The 16,705-nt window shown below is 38.6% G+C and overlaps 1 protein-coding gene and 1 long non-coding RNA gene across 2 annotated transcripts in view; one reads left to right on the forward strand and one right to left on the reverse strand.

The window, feature by feature from the left end:
• Positions 1-16,705, reverse strand: part of LOC149114133 (uncharacterized) — a 477,513-nt gene that overhangs the window by 24,768 nt on the left and 436,040 nt on the right. The gene's annotated exons all lie outside the window — the stretch shown is intronic.
• On the forward strand, positions 5,156-13,087 carry LOC149114137 (adhesion G protein-coupled receptor L4-like). The gene is made up of 14 exons (XM_089287641.1): positions 5,156-5,345; positions 5,809-5,916; positions 6,136-6,223; positions 7,427-7,517; positions 7,603-7,655; positions 8,159-8,288; positions 9,501-9,604; positions 10,927-11,029; positions 11,169-11,319; positions 11,405-11,486; positions 11,600-11,666; positions 11,847-11,932; positions 12,450-12,570; positions 12,886-13,087. Exons 1-14 carry the CDS (start codon positions 5,252-5,254, stop codon positions 12,940-12,942), a joined length of 1,335 nt encoding a protein of 444 aa, XP_089143767.1. The 5' UTR covers positions 5,156-5,251; the 3' UTR covers positions 12,943-13,087.

Consider the following 16,705-nt stretch of genomic DNA (forward strand, 5'->3'; position numbering starts at 1 on the left):
ATTTGGTAAATCTCCGACGCTTAACTCCGCCATTGACAACCACAAAAAGCGGCAACAGCGCTGACGCTATGCTTTGTTGACGCTACGCTTTGTGCTGACTGACTAGTTTCTATTACCTATTGTATTTTCTGGGACTTGATTGGCTCAGACAAACTGTCCTATATTTTCTAAATTGGACAGTTTGCCTGTTTTTAAAGGAAAATCCTATCTGAAACTATCCAAATTAATCCTTAATTGGACAGTTAAAAAAAAAAAAAAAAAAGAATAATTAAAGAATAATAACTATGCTGACAATTTCGGATTAACTACCCGCTATGTAATTAAATCTACGAAATTTGATTTGTCTCCTTGGCTCCATTGTCACCTTAAGTAAGATGCATATTCCGTAGTGTTGTAAATAAACTCTAATTCATGGCAAATATCTGCAATGAGCAACAGCAAACACACATAATTCTTCCATGGATAGTGCGAGCCATCACTAACGTTCTCAAAAAAGCCATAAAATGTTTGGGAACTTGAATATTTTTTTTTTTAGTGTTTGTGTGCTGTTTATGACCATTTTTATGAAGATTCACTGAAACACAAAAGCCGTTTTCCTGAGTTAACATAACTCGCATAAGCATCAGCTTGGGGGACTTGTAAGTTTGATCTTCTGGTGTTGTATGTTTATACATATCGGATACAGCTCTGAAACTCCTCGTTATAAATGCCTCACTTCTGAAAATCCTCGATAGAAATGTCTCAAGTGCTTGCTTTCGCAGAAGTCTGATTCGCTATCGATAGGAAAATTCTTAGCTAGATATTTCTTACTCATTTTAAGTTGTGGTAAAACAGAAAAAAAATCAAACACTCCCTGAGCCAGCTCATGGATGAATAGTTTATTTTTGCCTCTGTGGCAAAACGAGTCTTTGTGCAAAACTATTCGTATGAAAATGCATATCACCTGTACGTTCATTCTCTCGAAAATCAAGTCATGTTCATGTAAAATGTTTTGCACGAGCATTCGTTCTAAAAAAGAGGCAAGCAGCAACTTCGAAGTGGAAGTAAAGTCTGCATATGGCCCAAGTGGCCCATCAGGTCGGCACATCCCGGTTTCTGCGACTAGGAGTATTTCTACTACCCCTGGATGGGATGCTAGTCAATCGCAGGGTTACCCCGCAATATTAAATTTGCCAGTACTTATTTATACACCTGAGTGGAAAGAGGCACTGTGAGAGTTAAGTTTCTTGCTCAAGAACACAATACAATGTTCCCAGCCAGGGCTCGAGGCCAGACTGCTCGAAATAGAAAAGAAATAGAAAAACCAAATAACAGGTTGTTTACCCAGACAGCTTATAAATTTTAACATGGATAATAATTAATTTTGATTGGAATTGGCACATTGTTATCATATTAACTTGTACATGATGTAGTGTCAAAGAATAACAACAGTCTGTTTCAAAATGATATTATTAAACGAGAGTTCACCATATTTACCACTCAGTCCAAAATTGACAATATAATTATGAATATGAGTCAGCAGTGCATTTTGGGTCAAGGTAAATTGGTTATGGTCCTTGTTCAGTTAACATTATGAAACAGCTGTATAACAATGATTACTATTATGCCAAAAATTACAATAGATGATTTTGCAATTTAGTTTAGACAATCAACTTGAGAATGCCAGGACTGCCAAGAGTATTTTGTCCAATTTCACTTAATTATAGTGAGACATGGATATTGGCAAAATCTTGTTTATTTTAGGCTAAGTCAAACATAAACAATTTGATTGTAGCTTGCGGGTAAACAGGAAATCTATAGAAAAAAAATATTTTCTTCAATATTATAAGAACAATGTCAGACAGTTTTGTGTCAATCATGAACCTGAGGTGAAAGGAATGGTTTTATTTACAATTTATAAGGTTTGTCCATGGAGAGGAGGAAGGGAAGTAACAAAGTTTTTTACAAGGAGGCTCTGGCCCAAGGTCAAAGACCTATCTATTTAACAGTGTTCTTGACAGGAAAGGCTTTCCTTTCATATGTATGTACCTTCTAGCCTGAAGCCCCATTCGCAAACCTAATGTGGCCCGCTAGATCTTATTTCTGGGATAAATAATCAATTAATGTTTGAAATCCCTGTCCTATTAAGTCTTATGATACCTCCAGCCTGAAAAAAGTGCACCTTTAGTCAGCTGTAGGAAGAAGTCACCCAGCTTGGTGCAATACAATAATAAGGTACTACATATTGTAGTGCATACAAGTAAAATAACAATAGTTTTCTTTCTTGGAAACAAACATCACGGTATTTTATTCCTATATATCTTGGTAATAGTTTGTGCCAGTCTCGCTAGCAATGCAGTAATATTCAAAAGAATTGCGGATATGTCTCTTCTCATAGATTTTTGCAACGATTACAGAACATACTTATGTTGACAAGTATCAAGCAATTCCCTTCTCCAGAATTCAAGTTTTGATGTCAATTTGTTTAAATCTCTCATTTTTAGGAGCGAAAAAACACAAACAAACAAACATTCAAAACCACTCTACATCACCAGCCACCATGCGTCTAGCATTTTGACACAATTGGACAGCATATCTTTCTTGCAAAAAAGAAAAAAAAACATAGATTTACACAGTCTCTTGGACTTAATTTGTTCATCCATGACTAAAATATTGCAGTGTATATTTACCCAATCGCACATGTAGGTTGTCTTGCATATCATCCATGAAGAAATTTTCACTCTGGTCGAACTGCATGGAATACAAAAGAAATGTAGTGTGAACGACAACAAAACTAAAAGATAAGGCGATTCGAATTTTTTTTTCCCCTTAGTATTTAAAAACAAGTTTACAAATTTCGAGCTTGCGATACTAACACAGGCAGAATTTCAATGTGTGCGTACAAAATAAAACAATAATTTAAGCTTACCTTGGACTCGACAACGAGAGAAAGCGAGTGGAAACCATCAAATTCTCTTGCCAAGAAAAAAAGCTAGGAGCTTAACTTCCCCCATACGCTAATCACGATCTCACTTTCTGGCTTTGTCTTCCCGGTTGTCATGTATCAATTCTTTGACCTCGCCGACCGTGCTGTTATGCTTGATACATGACCACAGTCATAAATACCTCTACCAGCTTTCATCTAGGTGTGAGCAAAAGCTGATAGGCAAAAACAACATTTTTACGAGAGGAAATCACATGAAACCAAAATGGCCGATTTCAATCTTCGACGTGTTTTAGAAACTCTTACCCAGGCTCTCGATTTATCGGGCAAAAATGTACGCCTTTCTAGTCCACCCTCGTCAAAGAACCTTCCTGAAGACGACTGAACACTCTTGGACAAAAACAATACTTAGCAGGGGAGGTAGGAGGAAATTGTTTAATCCAGGTTTAATGAATAAATTAATTAGAATGGAGTGAGTGAGTGAGTGATCGAGCGCCATCCGACTGCCTCCTAAGCTCATGGATGTTACTCATCCATGAGCAAAAAGGCTTTCGTGTCTTCCTGCCTTGTTATCTCATGGACACGCTCACAAGTCTACTCATTCATTCACCTTGGCGGAGAGATACACTTCTGAGAGTAAAGCATGCCTCGCAAGAAAAATGGACGAGTCCAGCCAGTTAACCATGAATCCTGTTAAGAGGAGGAGGGGGCGGGGCGGGGATTACTCAGTTGCCCTTAGAACTTTATCTGAAGCTCAAAGAAAACACTTTTGGATGCTCAATATAAACCAGCGAAGTTTCATTGCCATTATTTAAATATTATTGGAGTTAGGAATCGAAGAAATGGGAGCGGATACGCAACCTCCGGCAATGGAAGATCGAAAACAAAAAAACACGAATTCTCCTTCGCAGCTAAATGGCGAACAAGTTTTTTCGACTTTTTTCGTTAGTGAATCGCCGAAATTTCCTTAGAGATATCAATTTTCCAAAAAAACAAAAAAAAAAAAAACTCTAGAACATGATAAACATCATGATGAGTTAACGATCTTATTATTTATGGCACTGCTGAAGCCAGGTTTTCTCAGGGTTTTTTTCAAAATCCTAAAGGATCGATGAACTTCACCGAGTTGTTGTTTGTCAGTACCTTCTGTCGACTGAATTGATTAAATATCAGTTTAAGTTTCATAGAGGCGATCAGCGTTCTCTTTTATGCATATTTTCATTACATACACGTCCATATTTTGATCGAGCTTACTTAGCGCGATTGTTTTTGATGTTTCTGCTCGTCTTCGCTTTGGTAATTAGTTATTACGTAACATACTAACAGAGCAGTAATCTGACATAATTATTCCCACGTCATTTACAACAGCAACAACAGAAAGTGACAAAAACAACAGCAACAGCAACAACAGCATCAACAGCAACAGGAACTTCAACAGTAGCAGCGGTACCATCAGAAACATGTGCAACTCAAAAGCAACAACAACAACAATAACAACAACAACAACTATAACAACAGCAGAAACAGCAACAGCAACAACAGCAGCAACAACTGCAACAACAGCAGCAACAGCAACATTCGCAATAAAAGCAACAACATCTTCAGCAGCAACAACGACAACAACAACTGCAACAACAGCAAAACTAACAACAGCAGCAGCAACAACAACAACAGCAACAACGACAACAACTGCATCAACAAAGGCAGCAACATCAACAACTTCAACAACTGCAACAACAGCAGCAACAGCAACATCCGCAATAAAAGCAACAACAACATCTTCACCAGTAACAACGACAACAACAACTGCAACAACAGCAAAACTAACAACAGCAGCAGCAACAACAACAACAACAACGCCAACAACTGCATCAACAACGGTAGCAACATCAACAACTGCAACAACATCAAAACCAACAACAACAGCAGCATTGGTAAGTATTAAGCGCAGCCGTTAATTTTAACGTGGACTGTTGGTTACTCAACCCGTCCACGCATACATCAAATCACATAGAGGATCATGAATGTGACTTTCATCTTCTTCACCCAGGAGAAGAAATTCATTTCTGCATTGGACAAATTAGATGTCAGGGAAAACACCTCCTTGCAGGTATCTATTCTTTACGTTGATTTACTGGCCTATAATATGCTAACTGTGTTTGAGCTGATTTCTTATATGAAAAAACAATACCCAAAAACAATTTTAACTTTTTTTTTTTTTTTTTTTTTCAGGAGGCGGTTAATTTGTTTTCAAACATCACCGAGCTGTATAAAAACATCGATATCGAGGATGTTCAAGATCAATCGCGAAGAGATTCTATCTTTAGGATGTCAGTTAGCTTTGAGAGATTTTTGCTTAATTTTAGCAATCACCATCTCAGCGAATTAACGCCGCAAATAAGAATCGTTTCCAACAGCCTTGGTGAGTAGTCATGTCAATTTTATTTTTTTTGTCTACGTTCGAAGCTACTCCCATGGCTAATGATCACAATCTCGATCAATCATTAATAATTTCACTCATCCAATCATGCAATCAATCAATCACTCACTCAATCAATCAATCAATCAATCAATCAATCAATCGATCGATCCATCGATCCATCGATCCATCAATTGATCCATTAAGCAAAAGCAAGCAAGCAAGCAAGCAAGCAAGCAAGAGGCAATCAATTAACAGTCACCCAATTAGTCAGTCCGTCAGTCAGTCAATCTGCATGTCCCTCAATCCGTCAGTTACTCATCAGTCATTCATGTTTCAATCATCGATTTTCATCCTTTGATTTTAAGCTGAATAATTGTGATCGCATTGTTTTAAACATGTATTTTGTGTATATGTATCTTGTAATGTAAAAGCTATTGAATTTCATGTCCGCCTTACTTTACAGCTTTGGCTCTTCGGCGAGGCTCACGTCAAAATGCGACCGACTTTCTTTTCGAGGAACCTAAAAGAGAAGCCTTTATCGAAGTTCCCTCCGCTAATTTCAACGATAATGGTTTGTGTAGTTATTCTTTTCTACATTTACCTGAAAACGTTGCAAAAATAGGAGCGTTTCTACTTAATTTATGTTAATCCTTCTATTGTCGTACTGTTGCTTATGACATGCTGTCGAGCTAAAGTCACCGTCAACAAATCACGGCATTTACACTATGTCTACCAGCATAGTCTTCATCGTCCATTTTTGTAATGTAACGTTCTTTTTGTTTTAATCTAGAAACGATCGTAGTTGGTATTGCGTACAACGAACTTCACGAGTTATTTGTAGCTTATCATTCCAATAAAGATGGACATGACAGCTCCAGGTAACAAGTCAGAGAGCAAGCATTGTAAGTGTAAACCAACTGCGATTTCGATGCAATTTTAATGCGATTTATCGCCGCGACCCGCCGCGATTGTATTTCAGCCTACGGAAACGGTAACTTTGAGCAGCAGTTTTCTCTGCAGAGCAGGCGCGCTCTCTTTGAATGCGTCGCAAAAAAAGGTTTTTCCGCTCGGTTTGTTACTCTTTCTTTTGCTTTTGTCAAGGACGTGTAAATGTAGATAAAGACACTGTCCCCCGGCCCTCCTCTCCCTCCCCAATGCTCAATGAAGGCGGTAGAAAATAACATTAAGCTTGTATTCGAGCACTCACTGAAATTCCCCTCGGCTGCCTTTCGAGGTTTATCTGAATTTCCACCATAGCTTCAGTTTTCAGTTTGTTTGTAGTTCCTCTAGTAATTACTGGCGTTGGTAATTTGGCACAACTCAAACTCAAAAAAAGTTACGTTTAAGTTTAATAATACTTTGTCATGCTAGTACAAGTAAATAAATCACAGAAATTACAAAAAGTACATGACTGGAGATTAATTGGGGGAAACTAAATTCCCATACAAAGAATATTCTCCGATATTCATTCTAAAAAATTAAGAAAAAGAATTTATTCTTAAGAAAATACATTCCGAGGGGTCCCTCCTTGTTGATGATTGTCACTTTTCTCATCAGAATTCGCCGCAAAATTTCATCAGGTTTTGATCACGATCGAATTTCCAAATCGCGTTAAAATTACACTGAAATCACAGCTGGTTTTCTTTACACGCGATTTTGAATTCGCAGTTTCGGCGCGAAATAAATTGCATTGAATTGCGCGATACAAATCATGTGTAAACGGGCCTTAAACTTTTTGCTGTAGGACAAGTGATTGCGTAGTTAGGCGGAGTTTCAAGAGTGATCAGACCGTAATGCTAAACTACGTGGAAATCGCTTTGAAAGGCTCAAAAATTCGACAGCACGCACGAAGCGAGGGGAGGTCATTTTCTCCTGTATTTATTTTCCGTATATACATGTACATTTCATATAAAGTCATAAAATTTGCAGTGTTTCGCAAGATCGTATAACCATGCACGTTCGAGCGATAGCTTGCAAAACCTGTGTATAGGCTGAACTACCACATGTACATGTATCTGCTGCCCCACAACGACGAGAAGTCGATTGGTTAACTTAGATTGTCATATTCTTATTCTATGTAGGCGACTCGGTACCAAAATAGTGGCAGTCACGATGAATCCAAAGCCGGGAAAATTAAAGGAGAACGTCGCCCTGAGTTTCAGGCACCTGAAGGTAAACACAACAATAAAAGCTCTATTGTGGTTTTGCACCCACTTAGTTGAAAACGTTTTTTTCAAATTAAATCCGTTCTAAGCAGGTTGCAGACGACAAGACAGTCTGTGTGTTTTGGACTGGCTTCGGGGAAAAAAGGTGAGTATCAAGTGACAATTTTTAAGTAAAGATTCGCGTGACAGATTGTTGCTCGACACCGCCGCCCGATTTCGCGTCTATGCTTAGCGGCACCAGGGGCTCAGTGTGAGCAATAAGATTGTCGTTTATAAGCGATAAGTTCACTTATTCTCCTGAAGAAAGAAGGAATCAAAATATCATGTTATCTTTTCTTTCCTTTCAAATTGTCGAAATTCGACTTAGTAAGATAACGTAACACATTGCGTACCCTTATTTATATAACACGCTTTGCACTGTTTTTATTTTTCTCATGTAGGTATATAAGCTTAATATCTACGGCAGTTAAGTTAACGTGACAATGACCAACCCAAAAGCCTTATTAGCTACTTTGGTCACTACGCGCATTTTACTTTCCATTTATTGTAAGTTTTGTTTCTGTGTTCCTGTATTGAATGTTGTATCAATATGTAAATAGTTCAAAAGAATAAAATAAAAAAATCCGAAATCTGAATGTTTCATTGAAGCCCTGACGGATGGTCCAGGGAAGGATGTCATGCTGTGAAATCGACGAGCAATGCAGAAGAAACAGAATGCAGTTGCAATCATTTGACTCACTTTGCTGTTCTAATCGACTATAGCGATGCCAACAGTGGGGTAAGGTGTACCACGAAAATCACCGAGCCATGGAATGGGCTGGAATTTTTATCCATCGAACACATCAGCTTACAGTCAACTCACAACAACACGTTAACAGGAATTTGGGCGGCTCAACAACAAAAAAGTGGGAGTGGTCGATGTACAAAACTTCGAGTTCTTTCCGCGGTTCGTTAATTTTTGTAGTAATCTGTAGTTGGGTTCTGAGGTGGTCTCCACTGCAAGACGTTGTCGTCACTGATCGAAGCGACATGGATTGGGTGTCTGGAAAACCCGAATAGCGAATACCGAATAGTACGAATAGTGCGAATAGTGGCGAACAGCCTAGTGGCGAATAGTGGCAAATAGTGGCAAACCGTAGCAAATAGGGTACCCAGTATCTCGCAGACAACCTCGCAGCAACGTAGGGTGGGATTTTCCCGCTAAAAAGCACAAACGCTTATCACTGCTTGTCAGGACAAAAGTTGTCTAAACGTAATTTCTTCTGTTTTAACCGCTGCAAAAGCGTAAATACGTCTTTATTAGATTATCCTTAGCTTTTGTTTTCTGTTTTCTTAATGTCGGCGATGGACAGCCCTAGCCCGAGTCCGGAGAAGAAAAGGTAATAAATTCACTGAAATTCTGTTGCTTATTAAGATAATTAATCAACGCAGGATATAAGATCTAAAGCGGTGACTATTGACGACTATTCGTCACTATTCGCTACTTTTCGCGACTGTTCGCCACTATTCGCACTGTTCGAGACTATTCGCACTATTCGGGACTATTCGCTATTCGCTGTTCGCGACTATTCGCTATTCGCTATTCGGGTTTTCCAGACACCCACATGGATTTGATACTGCAATAATTGGATGGCATATTTAACTGACTTTTATCCGTTCAACAGTTCGCCGGTATCCTTGTATAATCCCTAATGTATAGAGGCGCTCTAAAAGAAAAGTGCCTCAAAATGTAACCTACTGACCGCCGCGAGTCTTTGCGTGTTCCGACACAGACTTTCCACCCATACTCAACCTACAAGCAAATTGGGTAGCCCACCTATTGTGATTCCAAAATTGGTTTTTGCCTAAATTTTAGGAACTGTCAATTAACAGTTATGCAGGTAGGAGAAAATATTTAAAAAAAAAAAAAAAAAAAAGTCAAATCTTTATGTCGTAATGTCTCGTTTTTTGTTTTTTTTTTCCTCTTATTTGCTAATTTATAAACTGGAAGCTCACAAAGACGGATGAGAAGATATTGAGGATTCTTACTTACGTGGGATTAGGTCTCTCCATAACAGGAGTAACTATGACTATGATAGCATATGCGCTTCTCACGTGAGTAAGAGAATAACTAAACAAATACCTAGAACGCTTACAAAGGTACTGTCTGAATGTTCCTAAATAAGATGAATTACATGTTTAACATTTGAAGTACTTGAGTAGATCTGGACAAACTAGATCGTCTAACACCCTGGCCATACCCCTGACCATACCTTTTTGCCGCTTATCAACTGGTCAGCGCTCTTTCCTTTACAGAGGAACCAAACTATGGAACTCTTTAAGTCACATTATTATATGGCTGTGTCTCACAAGGACTGGGAACTACCGAATTGACGAATTTGATTGGCTGAGATCGATATTGACCGCGGTCTAGATTTTCCATCTAGACCGGCATCTCCACCGATTACATTTTGCCGTGAAAAAGTTGCAAACTAAATACAAAAATATTGACTATTTTCTTCCAAAATATTAGTTCGAGAAAATATCCATATTATGGAAGTGCGAAGCTTGATGAGAAAAAAAAAAAACGTAAAGAGGACGAGTTTGGCAGAATTAAGTTCAGCTCATCGCCGTTCGCAGGCAAAATGTCAGCTAGTACAAACCAGTTACATTAAACGAATTAATTGTTTTTTGTTTGCCATATAATAAACATCTTATTAACCGAGCTTACTCGATCTGCATGTGAGAATCTTGACCTCGATCGTATGTACAGACCTCACTGCGTTCGGTCTGTACTCCCGACCTCGGTCAAGATTCTCCTGTACAGACCTCCTGCTCGGTTAATAAGAGCTAAATCTTAAGTGTGTAATATGCCCTAAAACTTCAAGCGTCACTTTGCAGATTTGTTAAATAGTTGAATGTGATATTTTAGTAGGTTGAATGAAATATCTTTTCTTATTTACCATGTTTTTGAACCTTTATAGCATTTCTGAATGTATTTATTGCTATAATAGTATTTCAATTTGTATTTTTCGTTTATATTGCAACTGAAAAAACCACTTTTACGGTCAATAAAGTTTGTATGTATGTATATATCTAGACTCACCCAGGCTCTGCCTAGTTTCGCACTAGTGTTGGGATCGTGTGTTTCTAAGACATGGTGCCTGACACGGTTAACTCAAAATAATGCAAAACTTTGGGAATTAGTAATGGGAAAGTTTCACAATATTGAAAAACATAATTTGGAAGAGTGGTATAAATTTTTTGCCATTAAATAATTGAGCCCCTTCCCCACCCATAATTTTCCACGCGGTTCGCCTCTTGGCTCATTTGTCCTGAGAGAAAAGGCCTTATCACCCATGGTAGTCGAGGTCTAACAGTAAGCTTTTAAACTATTCACATTTGGCGTTTTGTTTTGCTTTTCTTTTTCCGATCAGCGATGTGCATCAGCCTCTATCCCAAATCAGAATGAGTCTGGCTGGATCCCTCGGAACTGGACAGATACTATTTCTTTCCGGAATTGGGGTCACAGAAAACATGGTAAGAAACCTTTTGAAGGTCAGAGTTAGAGGTTAGAGTGGTGGCTAAGCTGAGAGAGGATGTAAATACCGTGAAGCGACGACTCAATGTACAGTATTAGCTACTATATCAATATCTAATGTACTGCGCTACATTACAGGCTGCTTGTGTTACAGTAGCCGCTCTTCTGCAGTACTTTCTGATGGCATCTTTCTGTTGGATGCTCGCCGAGGGAATCTACCTTTACTTGCTGGTTGTAAAGGTTTACAACATCGAAAACAAGATGCGCACGTATCACGTGATGTCGTGGGGTAAGTTCTTGAGCACCTTTTAGCTTCAGTGTCTGTTTTGCTACACTCTTGCAATCTGTTTCCCCTCAATATCCTTCTACCGCAGGTTTTCCCGCTGTCATTGTCGCCATATCGCTGAGCATTGCTGCAGGAAAAGATGGAATCCATAGTTTTGTCGATGATGATTAGTAAGCGCTTTGCTAGCGTTTCCGTTCCTCCTCTTTTATTTGCTGCATTCTGTCACGATTTCAGAACTTGAGGTCCGATGTACCAATTGTTATATTTTTACTTTTGCTTTAAGCTGCTGGATGTCTTCGCATACCAATCTGATCTGGATGTTTGTCGCAATCGTGTTGGGCATTCAAACCGTAAGTAAAACGACTGCCTAGTTAGTCTTCTTGACTTGAAATGCATCGAATCATTGTAATAAAGTTCAATAGATAATGACGTTTTCGGTTGAGGCCGTGATATTCCTTAAACAGATGCCGTATATAGAGATTTACTCATAAAACTTAAGCCAAACCCCATGTTCTGTTTTCTTTCTTTAGCTCAACTTGTTGATATTAGTTCGGGTCGTAAAGGAAATCACCACAATGCAGCGAACAGCGGGAGACAATAATATTCACCAGATACGGTAAGAAGAACATTTACCGAAAAAGAACATAGTTTGCTTAACTTTCACGACAAAATTTAGTTCAGCAACGTTTGATACAATCCATGCTTCTATTTTTTTTTTTTTTTCCTGATGTTTACTGAACATTTAGAAATGAATTTTTCTTCACTAATGTAATAGACCATATTTGTATTCTCGGTATTGAACTGGAACTAGCATGCAGTGGAGGTTCATGAGGGGAAATATCATTAAAAGAGGGACAAATGCTATTTGCGTTTGAAAAGACTCCCCGCATTAGCCATTAGCCTCAGTTGCAAGCCAGTTCCAATCCAATACCGAGAACACGAATATGGTCTGTTTGTACTGAGAGAGTAACGCGGTTGATTTACATCCCAAAAAATATTTGGAAGAAAGGTTTTTTTTTTCTTTCGTACATGTATGTGCATTATTATAAGGCTTATTCAATGCAATGAAATCGAAAATTTGTGATGCGTCTACGTGCCATCAACTCATCGTCATTATTATCATCTTTTTGCAGACTTGGCATCAAAGCATGCTTGGTAATTAGTCCTTTGCTTGGGATCACGTGGTTGTTTGGTCTTCTGACGCCATTGCACAAAGCTTTCATCTACATTTTTACCATCCTCAACTCTACTCAGGTGAGTTATGTGTTCCTACAGTTCAATTGCCTCTGCACTCCTAAATGCATTTTTAATTAATGGTTTGATATAGATTTTGTTTTCGACAAAAATCGCTTTCCCGGCCTGTACCTTTAATTAAAACTGTGCGTAATCTGGTGTGTTTGCTGTTTTTAAATGAGAAATTATTATACTTGATAACGGTAGGTCTTATTGGTCTCAGTCAGTATTTAAAAACAATTGATTGCCGGTATACCAAGGTCTTGAAAAAAGTTTTTATTTTGGTCTACCTAAATGCGTGTATAATTTGCTTATTTTAATACCTTTCTTTTGAAGGGGCTCTTGATTTTTCTCCTACACTGTGCAAGAAACAACCAGGTGAGAGGATTCTGAAGACAGTCAGGAAAATAAATTTCTTCTAACAGTTCGTCTGTTATCTGTGATTCAGTATCACTTCTGGCGCAGTGTAGCCCACTACGTACAGGCTTTTTGGGCTCGTCACGCAATCTTCCTCGAGATCGCGTAACAAAGCTCAGATCTAGACAGTATGAACTCAAAATAGGCTAGCCGTCGAGAAAATTAGCCGGTTAACTCCATTTTTTTTCCCCTCTCAGTAGGAAAGTTCCCTCGCCAGTAGTTTCCCAGCATTGTCGGAAAAACTAGTCGAGACACTGGGAATAAATAAAAGGAATTACGGAAATCTCACTTGCCCCGGGTTAACTAATCAAGTGCCATTTCGATCCCTGGAGGGACTGGGAACGAATCCAACTAGTTTGTGAATACCTAGCCAAACAATACGTTAGAAAGCAAAGTGCAACAGAAACAAAAGTAAGAGACCTTTTTTCTCAATCAATTCTGTTGTTTTATTAAATCTTCAGTTTAGGAGAGAGCGGTTTAAAAGAAAGCTAAGTGTGATTTTTCCAGCTGTAAACGATCCAGGCCCTGCGATGAAAACTTCAAGGGTCAATCCAAGTGTTGTCGGCGCGGCGGAAATAATTGAATTGCGGTCATGTAGCGGCGTTTTTGAGCTGAAGGAGCAGTGAAGAGGAAACTTTCAACTACTCTAGTATAATCTCATGACTAATGAGCTCAGTTTGTTCTTGGAACTGATTATGAACGAGTTTTCCTGTTATCTAAATGACAAATAACTAAGTTTTACAACCTAAATAGCGCAGCAGTAAAGAAGAAGCTGTGTTAAAATATATTTATTGTTTTTGCTACCGAGTGCTGAAGCTAGGTTTTATTTTGTTCTTGGGAATTAGGCAAGATTGCGTTTGGATTCTATCTCTGTTAGTTTCAACGGGCGTCAGTTTTACATCTGATAGCTGGTGTTCCTCGAGCTTAATACGAATAGTAGTGCCGGAAACGTTCTTTATGAATGTCTAACTAGTCTAGCATTCTACATAATGTTCGAAAATTCAAATGTTGTTTTTAATAGTGCTCAGTGAGCTAGGGTAGACCTAGTTTGTTGACCGGCATGCCACTTAACTGAAGGAGTTAAACTAGGGTCTATACCAAGAAACAAATTTCAGCTCTTCGCGAAAAATTGAAAAAAAACAAAAAACAAAAAAAAACAATTTTTGAGGGTTTTTCTTTCTTTTGTCTTATTAGACGGCTGCTAGTCTGATAGGTAGTAGATCACGATGAAGATTTTGATGATTATAGGATTTAACTATGTTCAAAGCTTAATTACTGAACGGTTTAGCCATTTGCAGAAGTAAACCCGCTTAGTTTACCTGTAACTCATCTGCACGATGCCAAATAGGGTCAATATTGCCTTTCGTGGCTTTTACATTTAAGTCTGTATACGAGTCAAGTGGCCCATCAGGACGGAGCGTATCCCGTTTTCTGTCACATAAAGTGACTTGAAGTATTTACACCCCTAAAGATGGTCTTTCAAAACAGTGCCAGGGCAAGGTATGCTCTCTGCGAGGAGCCCACGCCTCTACCTAATGGCACCATTCATTAGAGAATACTAGTTACTTCATAGTGGGATTACTTCTTACTCCCCCGGTGGCTGGCTTTACCTTATCACTCTGAGGACTAGATTTGAGTAAGAGTCTGAGGTTTTGTAACAAGGTGCACGAGATTAGTGTTGTTAATTTCATTGGTGTATACCTGGATAAATTCTACATGTAGAGGAGATACGAAGGAAAAAAGTAGTCTGAAAAATTAAAACTAATTGAGAACCTACTTAGCCTAAATTGGCAATAACTACTCCAATATACAAGAACCAAGTTTGCCAGACACGCAGGTTTTTACTGTAACGCCTAAGCGTTCGACCCAAATCAAACTCTTCATTTTAGGCAAAGAAAAAGTTATTTCTTCCTCCGTAAAAGGAAGATTTTAAAACGATTCTTATCAGCGCTACCACAAAACAAGAAAAAAAAACCTCTTCGTTCGGTTTGATTTGTCATTGCTTTGTTGAAAGGAAATTTGGAATGGAAATAATACCCATTTCGTGGATTTCCATGATACTGATTGGTCGATATATGGCTATTCCGAAAAAGAATACCTGGACTGGCCCTCAGATCATTCGACATGGCGAGGAAACGGCGTCACGGAAAGAACCCGACAAGCCTTGAAACCCCCTGCAATGTTTTCTGTCAAGTACCGTCAAAAAGTTTCGAAGCCCCAACAGCCCTCGCGCTTATGGATACAGGTCTATGCAGGAAAAAATATGCTACTTTTATCTGATTGTTGATACAAGCCTCTAGACCCCCAGAGATGCGGTCTGGCTGGCCAGGCCTACAATTGGCTGGATGAACCCAGGGTCACTCTGGTACTAAAATCAACATTACAATAACGAAGCTGTGGACAAAAAGGCTATCGTTTCCACTAAAATTTTACCACGTTACCAATTTAACGTAAATGTAAACGTGAGGTGCACAATTGTTTTTTATTGTCGTTATGTTTATTTTATTTAAATTATCATTATTTCTCGACGTAAAAAAAACACAATTTGGGTCGCATTTTTAGTGATGCACATAACTTTGTCACTTTAATCTCAAGCAGCTTCAGAGTTTTGCATAGTTAGGAAGCAGTTCTTGTCATTAGCAGTTAAGCATATCAAACATACGACAAGTGTGAGCATGAGCAGTACGTGCAGTCTAAGTTGGCTCTATGAATTCTTCAAGAAAGGATTCGTAAAAAACCCGAACCCTGCTTTGAATCTTCACGGTGGTTTTTTTTTTTTTTTGGAAAAGTTGTAAAAACCATGAAGCGACTGGCGACATCGACTTCAATTCTGGATTAAAATAGACAGTGGCTACGCCAGGATAACAATATGGGATGTTAATTAACACGTCCGGTTTATTTAGTCTGCCATATTCTTCGCTGCTTTGTCAGGGTTATTTACAGTTGTCGTTACGACAAGTTTATTGACCAATGCTTGCCTCAAAAGCCCTTGCATGCCTTTCATTATAGTCTAAAACATTGATTCATGGCGTTTTAGTCAACTTCTAAGACGTTTCATTTGTTTCAGCATATCACTTGAGTCGCTGGAGTTCCACCATATGTTCTCTAGAGTGACAAGTCACACCCCCGCATTAGATGCTAATTCAGGGACAACTTTCCGTCTACCCTGTATTTTAAATTTGGATGATGTCACACTACCTTTATGGGTAAACGTTTATAGAGAGAAATTGCATCCTCAATATAAACTGTATAGTTAATTGCAAAAGAGTTTGGAATTGCGACCACCGTTTTCGCACATCAATCTATGTGAACTATTAAATGGGAAAGAGCAATGGATTAACTAAGGGCTAATCGATTTGTAACGTTCGCTTGTTCGTTTAATGAGGTGATGGGAGGAACTTTATCCAGGAACAAATAAGGAAATTTAAAATGAGGACGGGATTTCGCCTAGTAATCATTCTCTTGAGCGAGTATAAACATTTTTTCTCTCTTTTTATCTAAAGTGGAGTTGACTGAGAGCTGAGAATATAACTAAAATTGTTATTATGTTTGAGAAATGAAGCGTTTATAGATTGTGATCTGCAAAGTTTATTGGCAGCTGAGAAACAGTGGGCAGTGAAAATTGTACCGACAGCTCAAGAGGAATCGCCGAAAATTTAAGAGTGGATGCTCTAAAAATCAAAGAAAAATAAATAAATCGCGGACAAAAAGTCGTTTCGTCCCATTCTTTGTCTACAGG

The sequence above is a fragment of the Orbicella faveolata genome, unplaced genomic scaffold (genome assembly GCF_042242905.1).
Source record: "Orbicella faveolata isolate gen_17 unplaced genomic scaffold, um_ofav_v1 contig_14, whole genome shotgun sequence".
NCBI lineage: Eukaryota > Metazoa > Cnidaria > Anthozoa > Scleractinia > Merulinidae > Orbicella > Orbicella faveolata.

What these genes read in the sequence shown, in the direction of transcription:
- LOC149114137 (XM_089287641.1), top strand. Translation starts at nt 5,252, where the DNA reads ATGTCAGTTAGCTTTGAGAGATTTTTGCTTAATTTTAGCAATCACCAT. An exon ending in AGTTTTGTCGATGATGATTA is followed by an intron (nt 11,487 to 11,599) that starts GTAAGCGCTTTG and finishes TTTTGCTTTAAG; the next exon opens with CTGCTGGATGTCTTCGCATA. An exon ending in CCATCCTCAACTCTACTCAG is followed by an intron (nt 12,571 to 12,885) that starts GTGAGTTATGTG and finishes TTTCTTTTGAAG; the next exon opens with GGGCTCTTGATTTTTCTCCT.